The sequence below is a fragment of the Chrysochloris asiatica genome, unplaced genomic scaffold, assembly GCF_000296735.1.
Source record: "Chrysochloris asiatica unplaced genomic scaffold, ChrAsi1.0 scaffold00004, whole genome shotgun sequence".
Classification (NCBI taxonomy): Eukaryota; Metazoa; Chordata; class Mammalia; order Afrosoricida; family Chrysochloridae; genus Chrysochloris; species Chrysochloris asiatica.
This window is the reverse complement of record NW_006408522.1, coordinates 811,621-834,354: the sequence shown is the minus strand read 5'-3', so window position 1 is coordinate 834,354 and position 22,734 is coordinate 811,621. Positions and strand designations below refer to the sequence as shown.

The 22,734-nt window shown below is 38.9% G+C and overlaps 1 protein-coding gene across 1 annotated transcript in view; it reads left to right on the top strand.

The window, feature by feature from the left end:
* IQCH (IQ motif containing H) overlaps positions 1 to 22,734 on the top strand; it is a 188,320-nt gene that overhangs the window by 3,604 nt on the left and 161,982 nt on the right. The window contains exons 3-4 of the mRNA XM_006831840.1: positions 11,371 to 11,454; positions 16,682 to 16,857. Coding sequence (XP_006831903.1) covers positions 11,371 to 11,454; positions 16,682 to 16,857 — 260 coding nt within the window. The remainder of the gene's footprint in view (positions 1 to 11,370; positions 11,455 to 16,681; positions 16,858 to 22,734) is intronic.

Genomic DNA, 22,734 nt, shown 5'->3' with positions numbered 1-22,734 from the left:
AATAGGGTTTCTAAGGAGCCGTTGGTGTATTTGAACCACCACCTATGGTTCAAATGGACATTTCTGTCCAGTGCTTATCCTACAGTGCCACACCAAGATTGCGTGTACTCAATTTAAACAAATGCATAGTAAATAGGGAGGGCTAACTATCATATTAAGGAACTCTGGTAGCGTTTGTTGTTGTTGTTGCGTAGTGGTTACGAATCGGGCTGTGAACCTCAGGGTCAGCAGTTCGAAACTACCAGCTGTTCCGCGGGAGAAAGATGAGGCTTTCTGCTCCTGTAAAGATTTACAGCCTCGGAAACCCTGTACAGGGTTGCTATGAGTCGGAACTGACTCCACGGCACACAACAACAACTATTATATTGTTTTTTGTTTGTCAATAGCATAATACCCATTTTAAAGAAAAACTGATAATTGTGTACACTCTAAGAATTAAGGTAAACTCAGGTATTTTTCTCAATTAGTGCTACAGGATAACTGCAACGTTGGTGGTTCAAACTCACCAGCTGCTCCTCAGAAACCCTGTACAAGGTGGCTATGAGTTGGAACCGAATCAACAGCACTTAACTACAACAACAGCAAAACCCAGTCATACATTTTCATAGAGAATAAATACTTGGACTTTGATCAGTTATCTGTTGTGGTTTGCGTTTTATAAAATGACTTATGAAGATTAAATGTAAAGAACATTAAACTGTCATCTTGTTACCTATTCCACAGACAGAATTCTTAAATTATGCATTTCTTGGGTTTTGTTTGCTTGATTGTTTAGCTATTGTGAAGTACTGTTTTCTTGTGTACCGCTTCCCTTGGGAATACTCCAGGAGGATTTTAGCTAGACAAAAATGGCTTCTTTGTCTCAAGAAAATTGAAGTAGATGTGAGTTGAAGTAAATTTTTCTCTAAATATATTGCAAAAGAGAAAACAAATCTATTCAGTGTAGCGATTTTGTTTGCAGAAGGAAACTCAGTTAACAGGATTGTAACATTCATGTTAAGTACTGTCGAATGAGTTGTAACTTGTAGCCACCCTGTATAGTGTTTCCAAGGAGCAACCGGTGGTTTGAACCGCCCACATTGTGGCTAGCAGTCAAGTGCTAATCTTTCAGTGCCACACTGGGTAAAATTCAGGGAGACCTTTAATACAAGTTGTAGCTTTGTCCTCTTTCCTCTTTCCTTAGGAGATTTACAATCAAGTCAGCTATAGAATTAGCCCTAGCAATAATTGCACTAGGTCACTAGCCAATTGGGACTGCACTAAATGATTTGAACCCCAAAAGTGAAAGCCAAGTTGCTGATAACTACATAATAAATTGTTCCTGTAGACTTTTGATTGTCTCTTTGGCACAGTTGAGCACCCAAAAAAACAACCAAACCTACTGCCATTGAGGGAATTCTGACTCATTATTTCTGAGACTGCAAATCATTTGGGGGAGCAGACAACCTCAGCTTTTACCCATGGAGCGGCTGGTGGATTTGAACCACCAACCTTATAGTGAGCAGCCAATGCTTAACCCTAACCGACAGCACCGCAAGAGCTCCTTCTAGTTGTACAGACACGGAATAATTGCATCCCTCAAGATGGCAGACACAAAAAAGGGTGGCCTTTCAATAATGCTTTTGACCACTAAATACTTAGAATGTATTTTTCAAACTATGGCATGATGATATGAATATTAAAACAATTGCACATTGCAGCTTAACTTCTTCAAGAGGAGGAGTTATGAAACTGAACTGACTCATATATTTCAGGTAACATTCTTCCATATAACAAAAAACGTCAGCTATTTTTAACCCACGGGATAGGTGGGATGTTGACTAATCATCCAAGGAATCAGTTGGCCTTATAATTTTATAAGATAATAAAATATTATGCTTTCTACCTTATGTAGGCTGATCTCTTCATTGGATATTATGTGTTTTTATCATTTTTATTAATGAAATATAATTATAACAAAATAATCAACCATGGTTCATAGCAGGAATAGAACACTAGGATCTATTTTAAGCAAAATGTATCAGTCAAATAAGAAAGAACTGTGACGAAAAATTCTTATTGCTCTAGAAAAATCAGAGGTCTTAAAAAAAAAACCTACAACACCCTAAACAGGAATTTTGCTTCCAGTTTCTTTGGCCACGTTAGCCTCCACTTTAACCCCTGTGTTTCTTTATTACAGCCCATCATTTGATGCTGCACTTAAACTCAGTGGCGTTTTTAAATATACTGATATTAAATGAGATGTGCCAAGTATGGGGTTCTAATGCTGTCAGCACACAGAGGAGGCGGCGACCAGCCAATTAAATCCCTAGTAATTAGTTCACCCACTCAATTCTCTTTGTCCTTTAGGGAGAGAAAAAAAATAGGTGATATTGTTTCGAGGTGGGATTTTTTTCTTCTCTTCACGTAGTCTTTTATTTCATCGATTTAAATGTCATATATACCTCAGCATCATTCTCTTTTTCCTCTGTACATTATTTCAACAAATTAACTTTGAGGCTAGCACAATGAGTGTATTCTATTCCATAAAATGTAGGATCCTGTCATTGGGAGGTTCAAGAAAAGCAACATTTTTCAACAGGTCTGTACTATCACAAAAGCCTTAAAAAAAAAAAAAAAAAAAAGATGTTGTTCTTAGGTGCCATGGAGTCAGTTCTGAATCATAGCAACCAAGTACATAGCAGAATGAAGCCTGCCTGGTCCTGCTCCTGCTCCATCCTCACACTTGTTATGTTTCAGCCTATTGCTGTTGTTACTATGTCAGTCCATCTCATTGGGGGCCTTCCTCCTTTCTCACTGACCTGCTGCTACTTTACCAAGCCTGCTGTCTTCCTCAGCGGCTGGGCCCTCCTGACAAAATAGCTAAGTCTTGCCATCAAAGAAGAAAATTTTTGTGTACAACTGGACATCCAAGGACTGAGAAAACCCCAAACACTCGGGGGCCAGTTGCTTCCTGACTGTACTTCAGATCTTCCCCAGAAGATGAGAAGTTGTGTTTAATTCCATTTGTCAACAGAGCAGAGTGGAAGACTGAAGCCAAAAGTACTATATCTAAAATCACATTTTTACTATGCCTCCAAGCACACTGGTACTTTTTTCCTTTTTTGAGTTGACAACTCATGGACAAAATATACTCTATTCTTTCCACCTCAGACCTGGGAAATCAGGTGGTGGTTATGTGCCGTGGAGTCGGTTCCGAATCATAGCGACCCTGTACAGAGTTTCCAAGGCTGTAAATCTTTACAGAGCAGAAAGCCTCATCTTTCTCCCTTGGAGCAGCTGGTAGTTTCGAACAGCTGACCTTGCGGTTCGCAGCCCGATCCGTAACGACTACAATACCAGAGCTCCTTCAAATTCTCACAGTCTTCATAGTAGATTTTGGCAAGTAATATCGTGACATCCATAGTTTATGGATAGTGTTACCACATTAGATCTTTAGGACCCAAAAGTACCTTCCGGCAGAATTTTCCATAATATCCAGATCTTTCAGGAACAAAGATTTAAGAATTGAAACTTAAACTTTCAAATTTCTTCATAGCCCAAACTAAAATCAAGCCTGGTTGTACTTATCCAAATAGTCCAAATGGATGCTCATTCACTGGCATTCACAGAGCTGGCCCTGTGACCCCATCATGATAAATTAGGTAGTTGATCCTGCGCTCTGATGCTGTACAATGAAATACAGAAACAGTACTAAACTGGATGTAAAATGACACCAGCTCGTTGGCTTGCCATGAAATTGACTAATGTTAGACATACTCTAAAGAGCAATATTACATACACTGTCATTCTCATAAAAAATATTAAAAGTTCTGTTTAGTGGTTCTTAAACTTCTGTTTGTCTCAGGGCCACTTAATACCCTTAAAACTGATTCAGGAGACTAAAAAGCTGTGGTTTAGGTGAACTATACCTACTGATATTTGTGTTAGAAATGAAAACTCATCAATTTAAAAAATATTTATGAATTTATTTTGAAATGATAGTAATAAACCCACTATTAATATTACCTAAAACTTATTTTATCTAAAATTTTATATTTGTATTTTTTAAAATGTTTTCTTTAGAGTACTTTATATTTGTATTTTCCTACACAAACAAACAAAAAGTAAGAGCAGTGACATTGTTTTACAAGTTTTCAAATCTTTGTAGTATCTGGCGTAGTAGAACACATTTGGATTTTCATACTGTTTCTATGTTCAATCAGTTACAATATATTGTTTTGACTGAAGCATCTGAAGGAAATCCAGCCCAACACAGATAGGAAAAAGAAAAAAGTATTTGAAAACCTTTAGGGTCCCTGGGTAGTACAAGCAGTTTTCACTCAATCACAAGCCTAAAGGTTGGTGGTTCAAACCCACCCAGTGGTGGCAAGGAAGAAAGGCCTGGCGATCTGCAAAGATTTCAGCCATGAAAACCTTGTGGAATAATAATACTCTGGAACACATGGTGCTGCCTTTAGTCAGAATCAACTCAACATGGATGAGTTTTCAGATCATTTAGAAGATTCTTCTTTGATATTCTACACCAAAACTAGACAACTGATCGTTCTGTGAAATGTTAGTTGCGATAGGGAATAGGAAGTCATATCAGTAAACTTTTTGTATTTTGTAACCTGTGAGATCGAATATTCAATTTCAATAAGATTGAACAAAGACAATGTCTTGGTATTCCTTTGAAAATAATTTGATCTCGCAGATCACCTGAAAGGGTCTTGTATCCCAAGACCGCAGTTTAAGAATCCCTAACTTGGGTTAAATGCAATGTTGTGTCAAGTGGTTCAAGAACTCTTCAAGTTCTCACCCGTTAGAAACGGAGGCTTTCAGAACCACAGCAGAATCCATTTGATTTTGTTTGATTTGAGAATGTTTTCAACATGTAACAAATGTTTGAGTGCCTACTATGTTTTATAGGACTCCTGGTGTGGCACTATAGGATAAGCACTGGGCTGTGAAACACAAGATCGGCAGTTCAAGCCCATCACCGGCTCCTCAGAAATTCTATGGGGTTGCTATGAGTTGGAACTGACTCGACGGCACTTAACAACAACTATGTTTTAGACAACCTTGTAAAATTCCCTAATTCCCCCAAAACAACTATCCATTTTATTTTAATTGAACTGATACCTGAAATACTATGTAAATAACCAGATAGACCTCTTTCATGCTGTCTCTTGGAGTTCTACTTCCTTGATCTCTCAATATCTTATGCTTTTACAATTGCACAAGTAACTAAAAACTGGGTATAAATATAATACCTAAATTGCAACTTTCTACAAGGAGCATAGTGGTTGCAAGTTGGGCTGCTAACCTTAAGGTCAGCAGTCTGAAAGTACCACCTGCTCCATGAGAGAAAGATGAGGCTTTCTGCTCCCTTAAAGATTTGGTGGTGGTTGGTGGTTATGTGTCATGGAGTCAGTTCCGACTCATAGCGAGCCTGTACAGGGTTTCCGAGGTTGTAAATCTTTACAGGCGCAGAAAGCTTCATCTTTCTCCCACGGAACAGCTGGTAGTTTCAAACTGCTGGCCATGAGGATAGCAGCCCAATTCGTAACCACTATGCTACGAGAGCTTGGAAACCCTATACAGGGTCACTATAAGTCGGAACCAACTCCACAGCACACTACCACCACCACCAGATTTTTGGAATATGCTGATATATAATTATTTGTGAAGTATGGCAAACCCCCACCCCTGCTACATTTTTATCCTTACAGTACCAAAGTTGTCCAGTTAACTTTTTGTTATGAATTGGAGCATTCAAATCACTCCTATAATAATGTCACTTGCTCAGCTTGCACCAGTAGACTCCCTTGAGCAGGAGGGATCGAGGTAAACTTACTACTGCTGCTACTGTAACCCTCTGTGTGCCTCTACACATATGTAGCTCATCTGAACATCACTCATAAAGTGTTTCAAAATGGGAAAAAGGTTGGGAATAACTGTTTCAGATCATCAAACTGAAGCATCTACCATATCAGGCCAGGGTGATCAAATGAATGACAAGTATTTAGTAACCAGAAGTTAACACCATAGCATTATCAAGGAATAGGACTTAGGTACCAAAGAAACCAAGAGTAAACAAACCACAGGGTAATGAATGAGCAGACTGGTCAAGAGCATGTGAATCCATTTGAATAATCGGGGTCCATCCTAAGGGCACACACCAGTTCCAAGGAGGTTTATTCACTAACTGCCTTGTTCATGTTCTTGAGTTCTGTGGTTTCCATGAAGGAAAAGCCACTCCCATCAGAGATCTATCGAGGCAACTAGCATCATCTGATAAGACTGGCTATGGGAGTGAGGAGATGGCGGGAAATAGACAAAGGTAGAATGAAGTTGGAGACAGGATTACCAGTGACCTTGGATAAACATCCTTGTTTCAACAGGGAATCAAATGTAGCTGGATAACCTCAGAGTGGCAGCGCTCAGGTACCATTCTTTGTTGAAAAGTGGAAGCAATCATATTTGGCAGCTAATCATTTAAGAAAGAAAACAGAACACTCCATAAGACTAGGGACAGTTTGCAGGTGAAGAGAATGCACCTCTGACCCAGAGCAGTTTAATTGTGTGCTCCTGAGGACCTTAAATAAGCAACTCCCACATATCCTTCTTTGAAATCCTGAGTTCTCCAGATCAGGAAAACCAATTTTAGAAGCGTTTGGGAAGGGAGAAGAGAAGATGAAAACATGTGGAAGAAAGGGCTAAGAATTTTAAAGACAGATTCTTTGAGTAGAGTTTTCAGACACATTTCATTCATTTTGTTCCTACTCAAATGGCGCTTTATAGTCTGATTGCAATAGTGGAGAGGTGTTGGTGAGAGGACAGACATTCAACAAACAAGTAAACAAGCCAATGACAAAATGAGAAAAAGCATAGTGGAAAAAATGGGTGCAAGAGAATGAGTAAGGGGAGGCCAAGGACCTTCTTAGAAAAGATGAGCGGGCACCTAATGGTGATTTGTATTGTACATACACTATAGCTCAAAAAGTTTTATGTTTATAAGAATACTCATATTCCTACATTTAAGTAAAGTTCCCTTTGAGAATTTCCATCTAGCTTAGCTGAGGTTAGAAGAAAAAATAACAGTACCAACAATGGTATTTATTGAGTGCTTTATTTTGTTGTTGTTAAGTGCCATCGAGTCAGTTCCAACTCACAGCAACCCTGTATAGGGTTTCTGAGGAGCAGCTGGTGAGTCTGAACTGCTGACATTGTGATCCAGTACTTATCCTAAGGCGTCATACCTATGAGTTCTTATTATGCATCAGAGCCTTTGGCACCCTTCAGTGATGAAAGAAGAACAGAGTATTATTGGTGGGGGGACTTAGTGGAAGTGAGAGAGCTAGACAATTGTATTTGTGTGTTTTCTATCACTGCTGTAGCAAATGACCACAAATGTGACTTAAAACAGCACACATTTATTATCTTACAGTCTGTCTGTAATTCAGACATCCTAAGTGGGCTAAAATCAAGATGTCAGTCAGCAGGGTTGCATTTCTTTTGTGGAAGCTGTTGGGCAGATCTCATTTTCTTGCTCTTTCCTGCTAGAAGCTACCCATATTCCCTCCTCCATCATCAAAACCAGCAGTGGTACATCTCTCTACACATAGTCACATCTTGCTCTTAACCCTTACTCTTCTGTCTCCCTGCTAAGGACCTTTGTCATTATCTGAATAATCCATGATAATCTCCACGTCTTCAATCAACTTAATTAGCAACCTTAATTCCATTTGCAACCTTTCCTTCCCATTTGCCACATAATCGAACATATTCATAGGTTATAAGGATTAGACCATGGACATCTTTGGGGGCCACTATTATGCCTCCCATAACAAAAGAAAAAATGACTGTTTTTGTTTGTTCTGGAGTTCTCTACTGCTTATACTTGCAGAATCTTGCCTTCTGATTTTATGGGACCAATGTATTATCTGATTTATATAATAATTTGTGGGTTTATGTGATTCTAAACAAGAGGCAAGGCATTTACTGAGTTTCCTCATCTGTTACATGACAGGATTGAGGTAGATGGACTCTCAGGAAGGGATTTGAGGAACTATGGTCTGCAGCCACCCTTCAGATCTCCCTTATGGCTCAATTTTGAGCCAAGTAGCAGATAGCACTATAGGGGACATGCCAACACTAGTGAGGTATGCACACCAGGGAATGATCAACCATTCAAGATCAAAAGGGCAGCATTTACAGAAGGACACAATTCAGGATTGGGAAAAATGGTGGAATGGAAAAAAGAATCACAGGATGAAGCGGAATAAATGATGTTACATTGCTCAACTCACAATATTGTTGTTAAGTGCTGTCAAATTGGTTTCAACTCATAGCAACTCTGTTTAGGGTTTCCAAGAGCGGCTGGTGGGTTTTTACTTCGGATGACCTTGTGGTTAGCAGTCCAGTGCTTATCCCACAACACTACATCAGGGCTCCAATTAACAATAAAAAGTTAAAAAAAAAAAAAGAAAAAAGAAACACTATTCAACTCAGGAGAGTCACAAACTCTAGCTACTCAGTACTGTGACTAAGGATCCACCATGCAAAATTATGGATCAGATTAAAATGTAATTTATCAAAAATTCCCTGTACACTTGTTTGAGAAACTGATACAAATCTCCGAAGTCTCTAAATAAATACATATAAAGCAGAAACACACACACATAGAACTATCCCTATAGATAAAACGCAAACACACACACACACAGAGAACTGTCCCAGTATTACTATCTGACCCATGAGATAATCTTATCTTTGTAGATTACATTCAGAGTGTGATGTCTCTGATACCAGGCATATCTGCCAAACTTTGTTGATGTTCTGACTCATAGCGACCCTGTATAGAGTTTCCGAGGAGGCAGCTGGTGGGTTTGAACTGCCCACTTTTGTGGTTCACAGCCCAGAGCTGGTCCTACAGCATCACATCCAGACTATTATAATATCCTTGTTGATAATTCCCTGATGCTCTCAGCATTTATGAATTATTTTCACCTAGGTCTCAACACATGCATCTTTTGGATGTATAAAAAAAGATTAAAACTAACTTTAAAAATCTGACTCCAAACTTCTGCTTTGATAGTGACCATGTATTTTATCCACCTAGAATGGTCTTTTCTTTCTGACAGAATTTGTTGTTTTTGTTGTTATATGCTTTGGAAGTGCACATACCTCATAACATTACAATGTAGGATAAGCACTAGATTGTAACGTCCATTTAAACTACAAGGTCCGTGGTTCAAATTCACCAGCTGCTCCTTGGAAAACCCTACACAGAGTCGCTATGAACCAGAACCGACTCAACAGCTCTCAACAACAACAACATACAGCACTTTACAGTTTACAAAATGTTTTCACATCTGTTACTTCGTGTTATCCTCTTGCAAAGATGCTGTGAGATGGTTAACATTCAATTATTTTTAATGGGTATATTGGTAGGGTTAACTGGGCAACCAGACATATCATAATTCTAAGTAGACATTTTATATGCATCCTTGAACAGTGCTCATGGAGATACCAAATAATTTGTTGGAAAACTGACCTCAAGTACTTGATTAGAAGCATAATCTTGTTCACTCAGTCACATGCTGCATTTGCATTAACAGGGCTCAGAAGTCTTTTTTTATTTTCAATTGGACATCATTTTAATGAGACATTTCACACTGCCTTTTATCTTTACTTTTGAAAGGAAAGGCGGCCATGGAATGGTCTCAGACATCTTCTTAATCATACTTTATTCTTTAGACATTTTTCCTGTCTTCTTATAGTCTTGATCCATATTACTCTCAACACATCTTACTGAACATTCCTCTGACTTTAGATAGAATTGTATATATGCAGGTTTCCAGGAGTTATGATATCGCAATCATGGCATTGAAATTGTAGCTGTCTGTTTTCACTGTCATATATATATGGGATGGCTCCATAAATTATCTGAGAAATTAATAATTTTCTAAAATAATTCAAACAACCCATTTGTCCTTCCACCTCTTTGGTTCTTAAGTTCATGTGCATCAAGTTAAAGAGAGACTTTTAGATGAATTGTAAATTCATTTAATTTCCAGACGTCGTCTAGTGTTTAAACACTGACATCAAAGCAAAGAGCCAATTATCAGAGTTCATTTGATCTGAAGCCCTGTTTGCTGAATTACTATAGTTTTCCTTATGCTGAGAAGGAAATGTGTGTCACCACTCACAGATGTAGTATATAAAACCACTTTATCTATAGCATTTTAACTTGAAACATGTGTTTGGACTCACTAACCACAAGGAGGCATTGAAGCATCTCTTCAAAATGTGAAAAGCAATTTTATTAAAAAAAAAAAAAAATTGCACCTACAATTGCTGAATTTCATATAAGCAATTATGCTTGCTCATGAATATGCATGCCTTTTAAGTTCACGTTTTGATCCACTTTTTTCTTTTTTTTTCCTTTCCTTTTTGAAAGCTCTAAATATCAGCCGAAAGTGTTACTGCTGTTTCCATTGTGAAAGATGTTTGAACGATAATAATATATACGAATTTTCCTTCTGTGCTGTTTTCAGAGTAAATAAACACACTTTGTAGGACTTAAATTAATACTGACGAAGTACCTGAATTAACCTGTCTTGCCCTTGGAAGGTTAAAAGATCTCTGGACTGTAAGCAGAAGCCTATGTCTTTGATATGTGCTGCTGTGTGCCACTGAGTCGGTTATGACTCAGAGTGACCCTATATAGGTTTTCTGAGGCTGTAACTCATTATGGGAGCTGACTCATCTTTCTCTCAAGGAGCAGCTGGTGGATTCAAACTGCTGACCTTGCAGTTAGCAGCCCACCATGTCCATAACCCATGCTACCAGGGCATTTGTATTTAGAAGTATGTAACTCTGTATTCCTGAAATCAGTCTCTGTTTAGAATAATTCTGGGGTACTACTTCAAAATACCACATAGGAAGTTTAAGTTGAAAAGACCAGAAAGGTTAGAAGAAGAAGAAGAAGAAAGAAAGAAACATGTGAAATAAAAATATGAATGAAGCAATTAATTTCCTTGGATCTGAGCATAATATTTTTTCCATGCCATTTTGTGCATTCATGTTAGAAGTCAGAAAATTTCCCCTTGTTTTTCTAACCCTGATCCTCAGCAGCTACACTGGCATTATTGAAAAAAAACAAAACACACTAACCTCTCTGTTGCGGCATATACTGCTTAGCACATCTTCCAGGAAATCCTTAGTGTTCTGAAAAGCCAGGACCTCGTTCTGAGGAATAGTATTGCTTCAGCTTCACAGAAATTCTTAAAATGTATACTGTGACTCTTTGAAATTCTAGTGCGCCCTTTATGTTATAATGACTTGTTTTTTCTGGGGTTTGACACCTTGTTTGCTTTTTAGGGTATTCCAAGTCCGTGCGAGAACACATTGCTGATTTCGACACTCAGCAGAACATGCAACTGGGAAGGCTGTGTGACATCTTCGGTACAGTAATACTTGTACACACATGACTCAGGGGTACTTACTAGTGGGTGTTACTAAAATGCTTTGGAGGTCTGTGTTTTGGTTTTTGCACTGAAAAATACAATGCACAGACGAATTCTTTCATGCACGCTTTCTCTACAAGGAAAAAGCTTGGATAATTAATTGACTTGCAGGACCATTGAATGTTTTGTTTCAAAGAACAGATTTTACAATGATGCCAACTTGAAAAACAATTGGCATTTTAACCAATTTACTTGGATAATTTTCTAAATTCTCTTTACTAAAGGTTTGCATAAGAATTTCTCTCCTACATAGCCCCGAATCATCTCCATTTACTGGATCTTGCAGTGAGTTTGATCAGAACATTCTATTTGTATTGATAATGTTTATTATATTATCTGGGGAATGAGTGGAAGGTGGTATCAGAAATGAAGCATTCTCTTTTCACTGCAAGAAAAGAGGGAAACGAAAAGCAATTTTCCAGAGCAGATTTTATTTAAATGTTGTTGTTTATTTAAACACATATCATCTAATTATTAGAAAACAAAAGGTGGCTCTGTGGAGGGAATTCTTCAAAATACAACCTTAACTGAGTGAAAGATACATCTTTGTGAAAGGCAAGTTCTGATACTAGTTTGATCAGTTCTAAATCAGCTACCAATCTGAGGCTAGGAGAAAAGGCTGCATGAATTTGGGGGCTTTGGTTAATAGTGTTTGACTCCAGGATTCAGGTTATAGGTAAAGAATATAAGTTGCAAAGGCTAAACAAAAACATTGAGTCACTTTTGAGGGTACTGGCCAAATATTCAAGGTTAAACCAAAACAAGGTTTCTAGTAGTTACTAAAGAAGAAGCTCTTTGTTTTGTTAAAATATAATTGCTTTGGCCCTTATTTAAGCAAAACAAGGGAGAATTTTAAATTATCAAAGACCAACTTAGCTGGCTCCCTGGAATGGCATACTTTACTTGATTCATATATATTTCAGCATCATTATTATTTTATAAATGCCATTTGGTAACAGAAATACATCAGTACTAGAAATTTACAGTGTCCTAAAATAATAATAGTATAATTGCTTTAATCTATTATCTAGGCACTAATATTGTTTTTCAGCATTACAAAAAAAAAAAAAAAAAAATTTAATGACTTGAGATTGATTTGTTTGTGCTGAGCTAGTTCAACTAAAAACCTGACTGGATGGAAACCACTGAAGTGCAGCAGAGGGGCAGAATTTGCTCTAATTTATTTGAATTAATTTTTTTCTTTCAACTTTTTATATACCCTTCTATATATAGTAGCAGCCATCACCAAAGAATTTTTTTTTTACAAAAGAGGCGCATTATTGGAAAAAAACTTGAAAATATCAGGCTTCTATTTTAAATAATTCAATAATTCAGCCTGTGAATACCTGCCGTGGAAAGTTTTACTGAAGTAAAAATTGCGGAGAGATTCTGAACTAAATGCCGTTTCTTGCTACACTCTCACACTGGTAATAACAATTCAAGTACGAAAGCTTTTCAAGAAGGGTGATGGACATTTAGAAATAGCAGATAAAAGAAACAAAGCAAACCAAAACAAAACGACTTGGGAAATAAAAGATGAAAAAAAAAAACTAGAAAAAATCGAATTTTGAGAGAACAGATGATTATCTTTTTTAAAAAAAAAAATTCAGTTAATGTCTATTAAAGAGTATTGTTTTTTCTGCTTAGTTGGAGAAACAAGATAATCTGATCACATTGATAAGGCTGTGCAGACAAGGGTATCAGTTGGAAACCTCAAAGCTAGTGGTTGGTTTCAAGTTCTAGACGAGTTAAGCAAGAAAATGACTAATGTTGACTAATTTATTTGAGCTAATATTTTTCTTTAGCTTTTTAAGTGCCCTTCATACAAACCACCCCCAAAGAATTTCTTTACAACAGATTCCAGCGATCAGAGCAAATTTCATCTTCTTATTAATTCATTTCCAAAATTTCCTGTCAATTAATGTTGAACATTGGTAACTTCATGATCAAGCCATGCTAAGCCTGATATTAGTGTTAGTAATATGTATTCTTCTGCCAGAAATAAAACAGGATAGGTGAAGCGTGGCAACATGCTTTGGTATCATTTCTAACCTAGAAATTTCTGCCCAAGAAAAATCCCTTTTTCTTTTGCTACAGTGCCTGTAAGTCATTGTTGTTGTTTGTTTTTGTGCCTGGCTCTTTTATACTTCTAAAAAATACTAGTAGTCTGGTTTTTAAAACCACTAGTTTGGTAAGAGATTGAAAACACAAGATTTGGGATAACTGATGCAGTCATTCAACAATTTGGAACAAGTTATTTAACTACTATCTCCTCAGTTAATTTGAGGTTTATGTGGCAATTTACTTTCAAAGTTTAGTTGTTGTTGTTGTTGTTGTTAAGTGCCCTTGAGTCGGTTCCGACTCATAATGACCCTGTATAGCGTTCCCAAGGAGCGGCTGGCGAGTTTAAACCGCCAACCTTGTGGTTCAAACTGGCTTTGCAGTCTAGTGCTTTATCTCATAGCGCCACACCAGGACTCCCTCAAAATTTAATAGGAGTCCTTTAAGTATTTACATTTTCGAGCCCAATGTGGCGCTGTGGGTTAATGCGCCAGACTGCAAAGCCATTTGAACTGCAAGGTCAGTGGTTCAAGGTCACCAGTCGCTCCTCGGAAACCCAACCCAACTCAATGGCACTTAACAACAACAACGACTCTGAGCCCAAGACAGGATAGATCCCAATGGCATTGCCTCTGGCCCCAAAATGCCTACTCCCAGAGGTCGGGCTTTCCCCTGCAAGCTGTGAATCTGTAAGTATGTAAGTCTTTCCACTTTGTGATTTTCTCCACCCTTCCGAATTCCTTCAGCCAACCCACAAGTACTTCGGGAGTGACTCGGATGTTTTCTGCACTGCTCCAGGGCTCAAGGGAATGTAAGAAAGGGCATAGGATTTGTTCCTTGCCTTTAAGGAAGTTGGAGAGTCCAGATAAATATTTCTGAAACAATAGAGGATACACTTAGTCCTGTGAAATCTTGAGGCACTGATTAAAAACCCAGGGCAAGGGCAGGATAAGAACCACTGTTGGCTGGCCTAGTTGGGGTGGGCCACAGAGCAGATTCAGAAACCTGGACCATTTCTTGTGCCAGACTCTGTATCATGTGCTTTACATATGTGCTGTTATTTAATCTGTTCTGGAGTCCTGGTGTGTTGCTGCGGGTTAATGCACTAGACTGCAAGGTCCATTTGAACTGCAAGGTCGGCTGTTCAAGTTTATCAACCGTTCCTCGAAAACCCTGTGTGTTGGACCTAACTTGACAGCACTTAACAACTACATGAGGCTTTCTGGAGTTGTGGTGTGGCACTGTAGGATAAGTATTCAACTGCAAGTTCGGTTTGTACCTCAAAGTTGGCAGTTCATACTCACCAGCCACTTCTTAGAAACCCTATACAGGATTACTATGAGTCAGAACCAACTCGACGGCACTTAACAACAACAACAGTAAGGCTTTCTGCTCCTGCAAAGATTTACAGCCTCAGAAACCCTAGACAGGGTCAATATGAGTCAGAACTGACTCAGCGACACTTAATAACAGCACAACAAAATCAAAGCAACTCTATATATAGTGTTTTCAAGCCTGCAAATCTTTACAGCCACAGACAGCCTCATCTTTCTCCCGTGGAATGGCTGATGGGTTTGAACTGCGGACCTTGTAGCTAGCAGTACAGTGCTTATCCTACAGTGCCACCAGGGCTCCTTAAAACTCTGCACAGAGGTAGTCTTATTCCCATTTTACAGATGAAGAAAGGAATGCTTTGAAGGGTTAAATAATGTGGTTAAATAAGGCTGAATAATGTGTCTAGAGTTCCGAGGCAGCTGATCCAGAATATAGCCAGTCTTGGTGGCACCATGGTTAAGTTAGGCAGATAACCTAAAGATCAGCAGTTCAAAACCACCAGCTGCTCCATAGGAAAAAAAACGTGGAGCTCTGCTCCCGTAAAGAGTATGGCCTAGGAAGCTTGGTGGGCAGTTATATAGGGTCTCTGATTCGAAATTGACTGGACAGGACGTGGCATGGTTTGTATATTACACCAAATTGAACAAAGCTGCCTTCCCTGTCCTACCTGACCCAGAAATCATTTTCCTGCATTCCTCCTGTAACCTTCTCTAAGTACCCAGTCTGCAGATTTCACTGTGCGCACTATTCCCCGAGTCTCTAAGCTGTTTGCGCATGTGCAATGCTTGTTATTTGAAGGCAGCGTCTTAAGTTACTTTGATAGCTATACTTCTCTTCCTGTCTCATCAAGTGCTTTCATTGTACTGCTCAGTCAACTATTATTTGAATGAATGAATGAATGAGTCCATATTTCTTTAAAAGATCTGCAGCATGAGGTGCTGTTGTTGTTGTTAAGTGCCGTCGAATCGGTTCCGACCCATAGCGACGCTGTATACGGTTTCCGAGGAGCGGCTGGTGAGTTTGAACCTCCGATGTTGCGATTCAAAGGACCTTGCAGTCTTGCGCATTAACCCACAGCGCCCAGGCAGTCTCTTATCACTATTGCGTTTGGATTTCTGTGTAGGTACTTAGTCAGAAGCACATCTTTAAATGGACAACAGTTATATTAAGAGGGAGTGTTTCCTTTAAGCCAAGAATCCCTAGATGTGCTCTTTAAGAATGCAAGCCTCTTTGGGAATGAAGCAGGGAAAAGGTTGGTCTCCTAAAGTGATCACTGCTGTGGTCATAATCGTGCCGTTTGTTTAGACAGGACATTCTGTGAATTGGCCCTGTCAAGTCCAGGCAGAATAAGAAATTGCAGTTTCATCAGCTTTCTGAAGTTAATCGCTGTGTTTTATAATTTGCTGAAGTTAATGGGATAAATTTTTAAAGCAGAATGCAATTCCCCTTGATGTTAATGGGAGTTGTGTAGCTAAATCCTATGATTTGGAAGTGCACTTCCGCCGTACCTCACAGGCCTCCCTCTGAAGGAATCACTCTGTCTATTTTGTTGCTGGCGATGTTATTTATCTTTTTTTGTTAGAGAAATGCTAAAGTGCAGGAAAGCCAGTTAAATTGCTAAGATTTGTACAAAGCCAATCCAACTTATCTTTAGCGTGGCTTTCAGATATGCTCTGGATTGTATACACTGTTCAACATCACTTTGGGGCCAGGGTTCATGATGTGGTTTACCTTTTTTCCAGTAATTAACATTGTGCCTGTTGTCTTAGATGACAATGTCAGCGTCATCTACATCTGCTCCCATTATATGGGTGACGAGTTACTGCTGTATTACAGTAAGATCCTGAGTCTACAGGCAGCTGTCAAATCGGGGAACCTTGAAGCCAGAAGTGACCTGCAGGACAGGTTCAAAATTATCACCCCTGAAGCTGTAAACATCTTCACTGTGAGTGTGTCTTCTAATTACTACGGCTTCAGGGATGCAGTAAAATTAAATTGGAAATTTTATAACTTGCAACGCGCTGGTACTCATCAGTGAAATATTGCAAATTTAACAGCTTTACTGATTAGACTAGTAGTTGGACTGTAGGAAATCAATATCCCAGTGTAACTTTCAGACTTAGTTGAGCTACTCCTGAAAGCCTAATTGCAGTGATCCGGTGGTACCATCAAGTAGGTGAATTTATAACGTCTACAGTTCCCTTTTCATCTTTTTGTATGCAAGACACCAAGGTAGAGAAAGATTGGAGGTCACAAATCTAGTTAGGGACACACTTTAGAATGTTGTTAAGTGCCCTCGAGTTGGTTCTGACTCATAGCAATCCTGTATAGAGTTTTCAAGAAGTGGCTGATAAGTTTGAACTGCCAACCTTGAGGTTCAAATAAACCTTGAGACCCAGTGCATTATCCTGCAGAGCCATACCAGAATAGAACCCCCATTTTCAGATTTCCACATTGGTATTCCTGGTGTGGCACTGTAGGATAATGCAAGGTTAATGATTCAAACCCACCAGTCGCTCCTCATGGTCACTGACTCAGAGCCGACTCATTGGCACTTAACAACACCAACATCCCTTGTTATGCCATGATTTTTCACCCCCTCAGGAGAATTTGGGTTGATTTACCATATCTCACGGCTCCTAATGAGCAACATTATATATATATATATATATGTGTGTGTGTGTGTGTGTGTGTTGTTGTTGTTGTTGTGAAGTGCCATCGAGTCAGTTCCTGGCCCATTGCAACTGTATAGGATTTCCGAGGAGCAACTGGTGAGCTTGAACCATCAACCTTATGGTTCAAAGTGACTTTGTAATCTGGCACATTAACCCACAATGCCACACCAGGACTCTGTATTATGTATATTCACTTGTATTGATTTTTAATGAGTGGAATGAAATCTGAGTGGAAGCCCATCCCTAAACAAGAGCTTTGGAGAACTACGTGGATGGAACCATGAAGGCGGTGTTCTAGCATAAGTCACTCCAAAAGATGAAAGGAAATTAATTTGTCTACATTTTAACAGGAACTTAAGTTCTTTATGTTAAAGGACCAACATTTTAATACCTAACAGTCTATGCAATTTTGAGGACTTATATTTTACAACTAATAGCCCTGGATTTACTACTAATAATGATAAGTCTTTCCAGTCACTTGGTAGCATGGTGGCTCTGTAGGATAAGCACAGGACTGATAAACACAAGGTTGGCGGTTCAAGTTCCAGGGGAAAAAAGATGGGGCTTTCTGCTGCCTAAAGATTTACAACCTCAGAAACCCCATACAGAGTTGCTATGAGTTGGAACATACTCGATGGCAATTAACAACAACGCATTCACAAATGGGACACACCAAAGTTGTCTATCCGTTGCCAGATAAACTGATTGCATACTCTACATAGAAAGCATCATTATGTGTTGAACTACTAACCATTGACATTTCAGATGCACTATGAGTTCACTCATTAAAATAATGTGGGCAGCGGGTATGAAGACTGAGGAAAGACCTGTCAGAACTGGGGGAGATTACTATAACATCTAGTAGCATCTGTACTTTTTTGGTTGTTGTTGTTGTTAAATACCATTGAGTCAGTACCGACTCATAGAGACCCTATGCACAACAGATGAAACACTGCCCGGTCCTGGGCCAACCTCACAGTCATGCTATATTTGAGCCCATTTCTGCTGCCACTGTGCGAATCCATCTGTTGGGGGTCTTCCTCTTTTTCTCTGACCCTCCACTCTACCAAACATGATATCCTTCTCCAGAGAATGGTCCCTCCTGATAGTATGTCCAAAGTATGAGAGACGAAGTCTGAACATCCTGACTTCCAAGGAGCATTCTGGCTGCACTTCTTCCAACACAGATTGGTTTGCTGCAGGAGAATGACGAGGCTTTCTGCTCCCGCAAAGATTTACAATTTCGGAAACCCTGTGCAGCGTTATTATGAGTGGGAACCAACTCCATGGCACACCACCACCAACAACAACCATCTTTCTGGTGTTCTCTACTTTCAGCCAAGATCCATCTGACATCAGCAATGATATCCCTCATTCCGCATCCTCATCTGAATCTGGCTTGAACCTCTGACAGTTCCATCAATGTAATTTTGTAGCCATTTTTTAAATTATCGTTAGCAAAATTTTACTTGCATGTGCTATTAATGTTATTGTTAGATGATTTCCGCATTCTATTTGGTTACTTTCTTTGGAATGTGCACAAATATGGATCTCTTCCAATCAGTTGACCAGGTAGCTATCTTCCAAATTTCCTGGCATAGATGAGTGAGTACTTCCATTGCTGTATTGATTTGTTGAAAGTTTTTTATTTGTAGTCCATCAATTCCCGGAGACTTGTTCTTTGCCAGTGCCTTCAGTGTACCTTGGGCTTCTTCCTTCAATACCACTGGCTTTGAATCATATGCTATCTCTTGAAATGGTTGAACATCACTATTTGTTTTTGTTACAGTAACTCTGTATTCCTTCCATTTTCTTTTGATGTGTTCTGCTTCATTAAATATTTTGCCCATAGAATCCTTCACTATTGCAAATTGAGGCTTGAATGATTTCTTCATTTCTTTCATCTTGAGAAATGCTGAGCATGTTCTTCCCTTTGGTTTTCTAACTCCATCTCTTCACACATTTCATTATAATACTTGACTTTGTTTTCTCGAGCTGCCCTTTGAAATTTTCTGTTTAGCTCTTTAGCTCCTCATTTCTTCCATTTATTTGCTTTAGCATTTCTAAGCTGGAAAGCAAGTTTCAGAGTCTCTTCTGACATCCATTTTGATCTTTTCCTTCCCTCTTCTCTATTTAATGACCTTTTTGCTTTCTTCCTTTACGATGTTCTTGATGTAGTCTCACAGCTCTTCTGTTCTATGGTCATTAGTGTCTAGTACATAAAATCTGTTCCTGAGATGGTCTCTAAATTCAAGTGGGATATTTTCAAGGTCATATTTTGGCTCTGTTGGACTTGTTTTAATTTTCTTCATCTTCATCCTGGACTTGCACAGCAGCAATTAATGATCTGTCCCACAGTCTGCCCCTAGCCTTGTGTTGGCTGATGATATGGAGCTTTTCCACTGTCTCTTTCCACAGATGTAGTCAATTTCATATCTGTGTATTCCATCTGTTGAGGTCCGTGTATATAGTCATCTTTTATGTTGCTTATTTTTAAAAAAGTATTTGCAGTAGTTATTCTTACAGTCCAGGAACAGAGGACCCTAGGACCATCAAGAGAACAGAGCACAATCAAAATGTGCGACCCAATCCAGAGAAGCAGCAACACCACAGATGGAGGCAGAGATGAGGACATGGAGACAGGGGGCAGCTGAGGACTCTAGACTCATGGAAAGAGAGGGTGCTGAGTACTGGTGGCCAGGAGGCTGACTTGCAGAGTGCGCTCTTTGGTTGTTTAAATTGTTAAATATTCCTGAGTGTTTTTGTGTACATGCCCCAAAACAAACAAACAAACAAATGAAACAGAGAAAATGGAAACAAATGCTGTTGAATGATGATGCACGGAGGAGACTGTAATCATTGCAATGAAACAATGATGTAAAGCCGATGTTCTCCCATGTAAACTATCACTCAGTTCACAATTAAAAACAAAACAAAACAGGTATTTGCGACGAAGAAGTCATTGGTCTTACAAAATGCTATCATGCAATCTCCAGCATAATTTCTACTATTAAGGCTATATTCTCCACTTACTGATCCTTCCTCTTTGTTCCAACCTTTTCATTCCAATAACCAATAATTATCACTACATCTTAATGGCAATTTTTCAATGTTATCGTCACTGGTTTTACTGGTTGGTGTGTAAATTTGAATCACAGTGGTATTAACTGGTCTTCCTGAAGGCATCTGGATATTATCCTGTCACAGATAACATTATACTTCAAAATAGATCTTGAAATGTTCTTTTTGAAGATGAGTGCAATGCCATTCCTCTACAATTTGTCATTCCCAGCATAGTAAACCATGTGATTTTCAGATTCAAAATGGCCAATATTAGTACATTTCAGCTCACTAATGCCTAGGATATCGATCTTTATATCTTCCATTTCAATTTTGATAACTTCCAATTATCCTAGATCCACACTTCATACATTCATGTTCTGATTATCAATAGATATTTGCAACTGTTTCTTATCATTTTGAGTTGTGCCCCCGCAACAGATGAAGGTTCTGAAAGCTTTACTCCATTTGCATCGTCACGGTCAACTCTACTTTGAGGAGGCAGCTCTTCCCCAGTCTCATTTTGAGTGGTGTAGTGCTGCGAGTTAATGTGCTAGACTGCAAGGTCTGTTTGAACCACAAGGTTGACAGTTCAAGCTCACCAGCTACTCCTTGAAAGCCCTACATAGGGTGGCTATGGGTCAGAAATGACTCGACAGCACTTAACAACAACAACAACCAATCTAGGAGTTCATCTCCCATCACTATAGCTAGTAATATTCTGGTGCTATTTGTGATGTGTCAATATTCAATAATACTTTGTTGGTATATTCAGTGAAGAAAATTCAGAGCTCTTTTCTAACAAATGAAAATTTTATTTTTTTGATAACTGGACCCCTCATTTTCCCCTCAAAAGCCCTTTTCTCTGCTTTGTTAAATTGCACCTTGACTATGAAAGCAGAAGGCAGTGGCAGGGGCAGCAGGGAAGCAAGAGAAAGGTCAGGAGACAAACCATTGCCACTTATAGTCTTCAGAATCTCCCACAATCCTCCACCAATGCACGGACTGCTTTGGTGCTTTCTGGCTATTCCATGGTCCCAGTGGTATATGTTCCAGATTGTCTCCAGGTAGAAACTGAAGCTAATGTCTGATAGCTGCTAATAAGGAATTTCTGTACATCTAAATCACCCATATGCTTTGAAGAGACATGGGATAGGAAGAGGTACTTCTGCTTAGGAATAAGAAAGTGAATTGCCATTTATCAAATGCCTTATCTATTAGGAGCTAAGCATGCATCTTCTCACTTGATCCTCAGAACCATACAAGAAAGCACAAATTACCAATCTCCCCTTTTTTAAAAAAAGTTTTTATTGTGGATTGAGTGAAAGTTTACAGGGCAGATCATCAGTTTTACATTCAACAAATCATACACCTTGTTTCATTACAATGATTATAATCCCCACCATGTACCATCAGTTAACAGTGTTTCTCTCTATTCATTTTAGCTCTTTTATTGTTATTATTAATATTATTTTAACACACAGGAATATGTAATAATTTACATCACCAAGGGCACATTCTGCAAGTCGGCCTCCTGGCTGTCAGCTTTTACTCCCTCTCTTCCCATGAATCTAGAGTCCCCAGCTTCTCCCTCTCTCCATATCCCCGTCTCTGCCTCCATCTCTGGTATCATTGCTTCTCTGGATAAGGTCTCACATTCCATTTGTGCTCTTCTCCCTTAATGGTCCTACGGTTCTCTGTTTCTGGACTGTAAGATTAACTACTCCCCCGTTTTTGTTACAAAACTTCTACCTTTACAATTGTGACAATCACAATTAGTTATGATAACAATCACTTACTATTTAATCGTAAAAGTCTTATCCCCATCTCTTTTAACCAGACCCATCTAGACAAGATGAAAACTATTCAATGGGGACTCTTTCTTTCCCCGATACTCTTAAACTAAACTCCCTCTTGAAACCTTGTAAGCCAGTCACTTTGTGCCTTTATTGCCCCCTCATTTTAGGTAGCCAATGTGTAAGTTGCCCATCCCTATCTGCCCTGTGTACAGAGGGGATAGCATTGATACTTGATGTGAAGATTCCTTCCCTCTCTGTTGGTATTTAGAATTGCTACCTCCATGAGTA